Source organism: Fragaria vesca, linkage group LG2, assembly GCF_000184155.1.
Source record: "Fragaria vesca subsp. vesca linkage group LG2, FraVesHawaii_1.0, whole genome shotgun sequence".
Classification (NCBI taxonomy): Eukaryota; Viridiplantae; Streptophyta; class Magnoliopsida; order Rosales; family Rosaceae; genus Fragaria; species Fragaria vesca.
In genome coordinates, this window is record NC_020492.1 from 27206152 (window position 1) to 27215182 (window position 9031).

Here is a 9031-nt window from a genome sequence, read left to right on the forward strand (position 1 = left end):
AATGCGCAATGGCCAAGGCAGAGCAAAAGAGGAAGATGTAATTCAATTTAGAGCACTTGTTGAATCACACTCCAACCACAAACAATGCCAACCCATTTGAAAAGCAATCTCAATCCCAATTATAACCGCCATTCACTCAGCAAAGAAAGCTGATTGTTGAACCAAGCCCAGACAATAACCTTCAAAGTAATGACCATTATCAACCCGAAAAACACCACCACAAGCTGCAGGGTAATCTGTCAATGTTGAGATTAATCCAAGGAAATACCGGAAGGTGCCAAATAACTAACCGTTGAGCAACGACTTTAAGAGAAATTGGTTAGATTTCCAAGCTCAACAACAATTGAGAATCCAAAACACCACGGGAATATATAGCCGGGGAAATGAGGAGCAGCAAATTACTGCAACCAAGATTTAATAGATCGAAAAACACGCATAAGCTAAGACTTCTTATTATCAAAGCAGAGCTTATTACGTGTTCTCCAAATAGCCATGAAAACAAAAAGGCAACCCGCAAGCCAAACATTCTTTAATTGAGGAGAGAAAGACCACCAATGATAGCGCCCCATAAGTTATCAATTAAGCCTTGAGACGGTAATTAAAGAAGTACCAAAACAATGAGACAACCATTGCCATACATGTTGAGCAAAGGAACAAGTAACAAATACATGAGTAGAGTCCTCCATTGTGCAAAAACAGAAAAGTTGACATACCAAAACCAAAGGAATGCCTTGTCGTTGAAGCTGGTCTTCTGTTGATAACTTGCTATGTAGAAGACGCCAAACAAAAATGGAGAACCGTAAAATAATAACTCACACACCCTTATATATGAGGGTGGGATTTAAACTTATGACCTTAAAGTTGTTGGTTAAACTACCTAACCAACCAAAGCCACGCTCACCAACGTCATCACTATATGTTTCTCTATTGTAACAAGGTTGTCGGTAGAGTAATTGATTTAAATGAAACAAAGTTTACATGAAACATGACTCACATCACCACAATGACAATAAGTTTGTTGTCATATTTAATGTGCATATGATCACATAGATGTACTGAAGAAGTTCCTCCAAATCTAACACATCTTTGTGTAGTCGATCTGCGTGTGTAAACTTATCGATCGATCAGTTGGCACCAGACTGATCATCAGTCCAGAATTAATACTAAATACCTAACATTACCAATCAATTAACATCTAGAAGAAACAAACTTGTTCCTTACGTCTAGCTAGACGTCCCTAGTACAAAATTAAGAACAGTTAGGACTCGGGTGGGTATATGGAGCTGTAACCTGCTCCTCGTGACTCTTCAATTCAGTTGATAACGAATTAAGAGATGATCGATGAGATCTATATCAGTGGTTACTACTACTAGCTGGAGGTGTCATGTGCACCGCAGCGTCTTTAATATCGTTTGCAGGGTGGTAGGTTGGAGTATCGGCTCAGCTTTAGGGCGGCCATGCCATCTTGGTCTCTGATATCTAAGTTTAATAAAATTATCAACACCACCCCCATGCCGATCGATCTAGCTGTTGCTAGATTCAAAGACTCTTCGATCGAGCTCCATATATGCATGATCTGTTCGTTGACTGGGTTACTTCACCTGATTTTGTAGGGTAGGAGAGCTTCTTTCCCGAACGTGTATGCAATCAAGTTAGGACTTGGGAGCAAATAAGGCATTGCATACTGCTCTAGTTATTGCTCAAGGCCCCATTTTGATCCCTGCATATGCATGTTTCTCAGTTCGGTCTTTGTTGTTGTGGATTAGCCAAAACACCCCGGACATTTTTCTTTCAATTAGTTTTCTTTTTATTGAATATAGACGAATCGATCAGGAGGTCGATATTACTCAACAATTGCTCAAAGCCAGATTACACATAACCAAATTGATCGACACGTCGAGAAAGAGTTACAGACGTAAGAGATTGCTCATTTGAGAACGACCATGGCATGTAGAAGTACACCGACCTTGGAATCACGTCAAATTTGCAAAGATAATAAGACCCTAGCTTGTGTTGAATTATTGAATTGTTTTCGAGTCAGTGTGAGTCGATTTGGGACGAGCAACTTTGTATCATAAATGCACATGGAAGCTAGGCCAGAATGAAGGGATTCGTACGATATAAGAAGGGAGGGGTCTGAACTTGCCGAAACAAACAAAGCTTGGTAGTGGTCCGCAAAGTACAAGGTAGCCGCCCAACCTAGGTCCATTGCAGTCAACACTATAACATAAACATATACTCGTATTCAATCAAACCTTGCTAAGCAATATACTCGTATTCAGTCATAATAGCAATATATGACTGAAGTAGCAATATACAGAACCAAGCCACATTGCCCTAATCGGATTATAACACATTAACAAGAAGGAAACGTCGACTTCAATTGCAACCACCAGTAAAACCACCGCCGCGGCGCCACAACATATCGTCATACCACCATCCATCAAGAGCAATAACCATCATCATCATCAAGATCAAAATAAACACAAAAGATTAATCGAAAGTGCATGTCGGTATTCTATAGAAGTAGCGATGAAATTGGCAAAAATACCATCCAACTAGAAGACAAAACATACAAATTTGGGATCGGTCAATGAAAAATGACTTTCGCACTGGACCATTTGCTAGTTTGTGCATGTTAGAGTACAATAATTTGTTTGAGTTAGGCACTTGATGTCATTGCCGGACGTTCTCTAGCTACATGCTTATTGTAATTAGAGTCCTTTGTTTTGGGTCTGATAATTTAGGTTTTATGTCTCATCATTTCGGTAGTTTCATTAATCTAAACATAGGAAAAACCAGCTATTTATTTTGAAAAAGCTAGAGAAGCAAGAATTTGCAGCAAGTAACACAGCTGCAGTACTGTTGAGTAATGGGAACAAAACCCACTAAGACTATAGGAGTGTGAGTGAAGCTAGCACACGACTGATCGATTAGCCAAATTAGAATATAAAACCGAAATTAGCTAATCAGTTAAAATACATGCACCCTGGCCAAAATGTAACTTGTACCTTGATTAATTACAATTTTAATTTGAGTCTTGCATTGCCTCCAGATATATGATTGTTCTGGACCTCTCCATTATTATAGTTACAAATTATCTCCTAGTTACTTTTGCATAACGAGAATCACATGTATAATCAAACTGTTTGGCCATCTGTTTATGTATAATTTGTACAAGTCATTCACATATTCGGCTCTTCACTATTCATAATAAAAATTAGTAAATTGGTTATGATTTAGAATTGAAATTTGTTTAGTCCTTAGGGTTTGAAGTCAACGTACATCTGTTCAGTCATTGTGGTTTTATTTTAATCTGAATGGTCCTTAAAGTCTCGATTTTCATCCAAATGGTCTTTTCGTCAATTTTTTATGTTAGAATACTGACGTGACCGTTAAAGATATTGTAATTTTTAATGGTCACGTCAGCAATTTAACTGAGAAAATTGACGGAATGACTATTTGGATGAAAAATCGAGACTTTAAGGACCATTCAGATTAAAATAAAATTATAAGGACTAAACATATGCCGATTTCAAACCACAAAGACTATACATTATTTTATCCTATGATTTATGAACGAGTTGCTCCAATTAACTTGTACAGCTAGCTAAACTCATCAGATGGGAAAAGAAATCAAAGAATAATAGTAGGCCGGTGAAGTCAGATATTTCTTATAAATTATAGAGGCAATAATTAAACCAATAGTAATGAAACCCTACTCTAAATGAATCTACCAAAACAAAACAACTATCAACTACTTTCGTACACTCTACCTCATAATTGCTCTCCATCGATCTTCTAGTATATATCATGTAATAACTCTGCGTCAAATGTGCCCACTGCTTCTGATCCGATCATACTCTTTCTCTCTAAGCTCCCTTTGTTTCTCTCTGTCTGTTCCCATCGATCTTTGAGCTAGCTACTTCTCCAATGGAGTTGGAAAGCTTACTCGACTTTATTCAGAACAAGAACATTTTAGTCACTGGTGCAGCTGGATTTCTAGCAAAGAGTAATTCCTGTTCCTAAATTAGTACCTTATTTATTCTCTTTCACTCCTCTATGTATCTAGCTAGGTGTGTGTTTCTGGATTTAGTAACAGATCTATATTACATGCAGTTTTTGTGGAGAAGATACTGAGGGTCCAACCATATGTGAAGAAGCTCTATCTACTTTTAAGAGCTCCAGATGCAAAAACAGCTACGCAGCGTTTGCATAATGAGGTAAACAACCATACGTATATGTATATAGCTAGCTTTTATATAGTTAGCTTCTATCTTCCGCATACTGAAAAGAGGCAACACATACATATTTTCCCCAGTAAACAATGAATGAAGAAAATGAACTTCCTCTCTTGATGCCATTTAGATTAGTACTCCTGCATGTTATGTTATTGTCGATCATCTAAATTCTGTTAATTTAGTTTTTGGTTTTGTACTTCTAATTACAGATACTTGGGAAGGACCTGTTTAGAGTGTCGAGGGAGAAATGGGGAGCAAGAATGAACTCGATAGTGTCGGAAAAGCTAACTATGGTGCCTGGAGACATTTCGAAAGAGGGTTTGGGGTTGCAAGATTCTGATTTGAGGGAAGAGATTTTGAGTCAAGTAGACGTCATTGTAAACTTAGCTGCAACAACTAATTTCGATGAAAGGTAAGTATATATCGTGCATACATTAGTTTTGGTTTTGATCTCATATAAGCATTAATCTGTGAATCCTACGATCATCGTTTTGGTGTCGTTTAATTGGCAGATATGATGTTGCACTTGGTCTCAACACCATGGGAGCCAAGTATGTTATGAGCTTTGCTAAGCTTTGTGTGAAGTTAGAGGTGCTGGTACACGTTTCCACCGGTCAGTATCATTATCTCTTTGGCTTGTTTTATGTTGTTGAGTTATATCTTGATTGGATGGTTGGATTTCAATTATGCTCATATGTTCCTTGTTGAGTTGTGAGTTGTGACTTATACCAACATGATACTGTTTGCCTTCATAATAATCACATCAATAATTGGAACAGAAATGTCACAAGAAAAAAAACAATATGGGGCATTAAATCAGTGTACTAAAATTTCCCATTAAATGATGCAACAACGTACGGTGTTATATAAAATTATGTTTCACTTCATATTTTTTGTTCTTTTTGTATACGAACAATTCAATTTACATGGCTACGCACAGCACTCATCAGTTGTTGACTTATCAACATGTATAGTGATTTTCATTTCTTTTCTTTTCTTCACTAGCATTAATTCTTGTAATTAATGTAATTATATTTCAAATCATGATCTATTCTATATTTATATTTTTGTGCTAATAAAAAACCTAGCATTATTTGGTCTAGCAGCATTAGTCTCTCCTTAGTAAGTAGAAGGTTGTGAGTTTGACTCATAAAATTGTAATATTTAAGTTGTTTACCTGATAAAAAGAATAACTGACAAAAAAACAACAACAAGTGACTATTAAAAGATAAGCCTAGCGCATCCACAACGAAATTTTTCAAAAATATCTCTTACTACTATTGATTGTTTAATTTTGAGTTTGTGATTTCATTTATACTAATTAATTGTGAGGGGTGCGTGTCATTGATTATGAATACTTTGAGATGTATGGAGTTTATGGCATGGTTTTGTGACTAGCTAGTTGTTATTGTTTGCTGTTTTCAGCTTATGTTTGGGGAGAGAAGGCAGGACTTCTACCAGAACACCCCTGCCTCATGGGGAAGTCTCTCAACGGGACTCCTGGACTAGACATCGAGACCGAAATCCGGATCGCCAATGAAGAAGTTAGACGTCTCCGGTCAGAGCAAGCTTCAGAAGCAGCTATCACTCTTGCCCTCAAAGACTTTGGCCTCAAAAGGTACGGTAATAGTTTTGTTTGGTTTGGTTATTTAAAATATACATACATAGAAACGATCGAGAACTTAACTCATTATTAATCTTAAAACATAAGCAGAAATCTTTGATTAGGGTTCTATATGATGGATCGAATATGATAATATAGCTTTAAATTGTTGGTAGAGACTGGACAGAGAGCTCCTTCAATTATAGCCAGCTGACAGATAGATAATTTTCCACAGTGTTAGCTATGATATATTGTTGCTCTTGGCCTACATATTTATGGATCGTTATATTGCGACGTTTAACTATCATTACCCATTTACCCTTTGCCACCTGCCCACGTCTTTTAAGAACCTCACATCCATTCTCATCCGTCTTGTCTATATATGCTGTCTAATCGATCACTAGGGCGATGCAATCATCTAAATCACCGTTCCGGTTGTTTAAAAATAAAAACCTTTCATCTTCTTAACAACGACTCAACGAATGGTGTTCACCGTCGATCCATGCATGAAACAACTTCAAGGCCAACACTGTCAGCTATGTTTTAGCAGAAATGATTGTTTTGATTTATGGTTTTGCATGAATTGACCTGCGAACATGATTGTTTTGATTTATGGTTTTGTATGAATTGACCTGCGAACAATCCAGTACAGTAAGATATATCTATGTCTGTAAGATATATATTTACAGAGTTGAGATAGAGACTCCATATTGGTCTGATTCAAAGGGTGAAAGATCCTCAACTGAGTTATGAGATATGAACTGAAAATCATAAGCTCAGAATCCAACTGAAAATCTTTGGAGTTAGAAATAACCTCGCTCGATCACCGTCACCATGAGCTGAAAAACTTAGCTGAAAGTCATTATCGTTCGATGACATGCAGTGTACATATATATTGGGGCCGACAGTACTGGCTCAGAACATTTAAACCCTAATTCACTCTCCACCAAACAGACCGAGAGATGGGTGACGGCTCCAGGTCAGGTCACCATCGTCTTCAAAAAAATTAAGATCGAATGGGATTGAATAAGAATTGCATAGACTTGTTAGATTTCCAACCAAACGGTGGCTGAGTTTTCCCTTTTTATATAAGTTAGTCGGGGCCGGGGCTCTTTTAATACTATTCATCGGTTTTGATTGTAAATCTTTGCAAAAGATGATATTATGTGTTGGATATGTTCATCGAAAAAAATGTGTTGGATATTTGGTTCGATTACTTGCATTGCCTGCGCAGAAGAATTTTCTATTATTGAGTTCTCAAAAAAACGTTTGTTGGATTGTTGTTACACGCAATAAGTCTTACAAAAAAAGCATCACTACTCGAATATACGTTTTTCTTTTTCTTTAATATTTTAGCTTCTTGAAAAACTGACGAAATTAACATATGCGCGTCTGAAAATGTACGTTCAACTAAATCGTTTATACTATTGATATATCATATATTTTTTTATCTCATATAAATTTATATATACCATAGTTTACGATCGGTAACCACATTATTTTTTTTTATCATCGTTTATTTATTGATTTATTTATTTTGAAGAATAGATTATAGATCTAAAAGCGCATGCTGAATGATTCTACTAAGTTTGCATATTATTTTCTATGAACTATATCAGAGCAAGTATATATGGATGGCCAAACACCTATGTGTTCACCAAGGCAATGGGCGAGATGCTAATAGGAGAGCACAGAGGAAATCTACCTGTTGTCATCCTACGCCCTACCATCATCACCAGCACTTACAAAGAACCTTTTCCTGGTTGGGTTGAAGGCATCAGGTCTGTTCTAAACTAAAATCAAACATTATTGAGCTGTATATTTGATGATTAATTAGGTTACTAAATAATTCTTCTGTTAAAGAAGTACGTAGTTTAACTTCCATCTGTTGTACATATGCAGAACCATTGATAGCGTAGCAGTTGGTTATGGTAAAGGAAAATTAACATTCTTTCTCTGCGACATTGAGGCAATCGTAGATATCGTGAGTTAACGAACCCTAATATGGAGTCGTTTCGATAAAATATCACATAGAAGAAAAAATGAAGTGTTAAATATGGATATATGGTCGCAGGTTCCAGCAGACATGGTGGTGAATGCAATAATAGCAGCAATGGCAGCTCATGCAAATGAACCCGGTGAAGTAATTTATCAAGTGGGTTCTTCTGTGAGAAACCCTGTAAGATACAACGATCTTCATGACTACGGTTTTCGTTACTTCACCAGAAAACCGTGGATTAATAAAGATGGAAAGCCAGTCACGGTTCATAAGTGCACAGTTATGAGCAGCATGGATAGCTTTCGCAGATACATGACCCTCCGTTACTTGCTACTCTTAAAGGTATGCATATATATGACTTCTGGATATTACTTCACAACTCTGTCATTGTCAAATATGGCTTGTATACAACTACAAGTTATATATCTCTATAAACTTCATGTAATATATTATCTCTCTTTTCGTCTCACAAATAGGGACTGGAACTGGCAAACATAGCGTTTTGCAAGTACTTCGAAGGCACATATACTGATCTCAATAGAAAGATCAAATTCGTGATGAGATTGGTGGAACTATACAGGCCTTACTTGTTCTTCAAAGGAGTGTACGTGTTCTTTTGATTAATTTTGAACTTTTTCATAAATTAAACCCTAAACCCTAAATCCCTAAATATATTTTTAATAATTCAATCGCACCAGTATTTTACAACCAGCTGATTCTTATTTACAGTTTCGATGATTTGAACACGGAGAAGTTGCGAATAGCAGTGAGAGAGAGCACCACAGAAGCAGATATGTTTTACTTTGATCCCAAGATCATAGATTGGGAAGACTACTTCATGAATACACATATTTCTGGGGTCGTCAAATACGTCTTCAAATGAATTATCCAAAATGGGTAATCATTCACTCAATTATATTCGAAATTGGTGTATTGAACTGCGCTCTCACTGTGTTGTATGTACTCAAAAGTACGTTATAAACTATCATCACGGGTTCAAGTTATGATACAAATTGTTATTTCATTAGATTTGACGATGTACACTGTACTCTGATATCATAGTCAATACAAACAAGGGTGGCATACATTTTGTTTGGGGTTACTTTTTGATTATATAAAATCATAAAGAGTAACTTCAACAACTTCTTTATATATATATATATATATATATATATATATATACACACA

At 36.4% G+C, this 9031-nt stretch overlaps 1 protein-coding gene across 1 annotated transcript; it reads left to right on the top strand.

Annotated features, from left to right (window-relative positions):
- The first annotated feature begins 3859 nt into the window (after nucleotides 1–3859).
- On the top strand, nucleotides 3860–8759 carry LOC101314535 (fatty acyl-CoA reductase 3-like). Its single transcript, XM_004291572.1, has 10 exons — nucleotides 3860–4012; nucleotides 4120–4223; nucleotides 4451–4653; nucleotides 4754–4854; nucleotides 5667–5859; nucleotides 7464–7625; nucleotides 7747–7828; nucleotides 7919–8185; nucleotides 8320–8447; nucleotides 8573–8759. The coding sequence occupies exons 1-10, from the start codon at nucleotides 3934–3936 to the stop codon at nucleotides 8724–8726; spliced, it is 1473 nt and encodes a 490-aa protein (XP_004291620.1). The 5' UTR covers nucleotides 3860–3933; the 3' UTR covers nucleotides 8727–8759.
- Nucleotides 8760–9031: the final 272 nt, after the last annotated feature.

What these genes read in the sequence shown, in the direction of transcription:
- LOC101314535 (XM_004291572.1), top strand. Translation starts at nt 3,934, where the DNA reads ATGGAGTTGGAAAGCTTACTCGACTTTATTCAGAACAAGAACATTTTA. An exon ending in AGCTGGATTTCTAGCAAAGA is followed by an intron (nt 4,013 to 4,119) that starts GTAATTCCTGTT and finishes TATTACATGCAG; the next exon opens with TTTTTGTGGAGAAGATACTG. An exon ending in CGCAGCGTTTGCATAATGAG is followed by an intron (nt 4,224 to 4,450) that starts GTAAACAACCAT and finishes TTCTAATTACAG; the next exon opens with ATACTTGGGAAGGACCTGTT.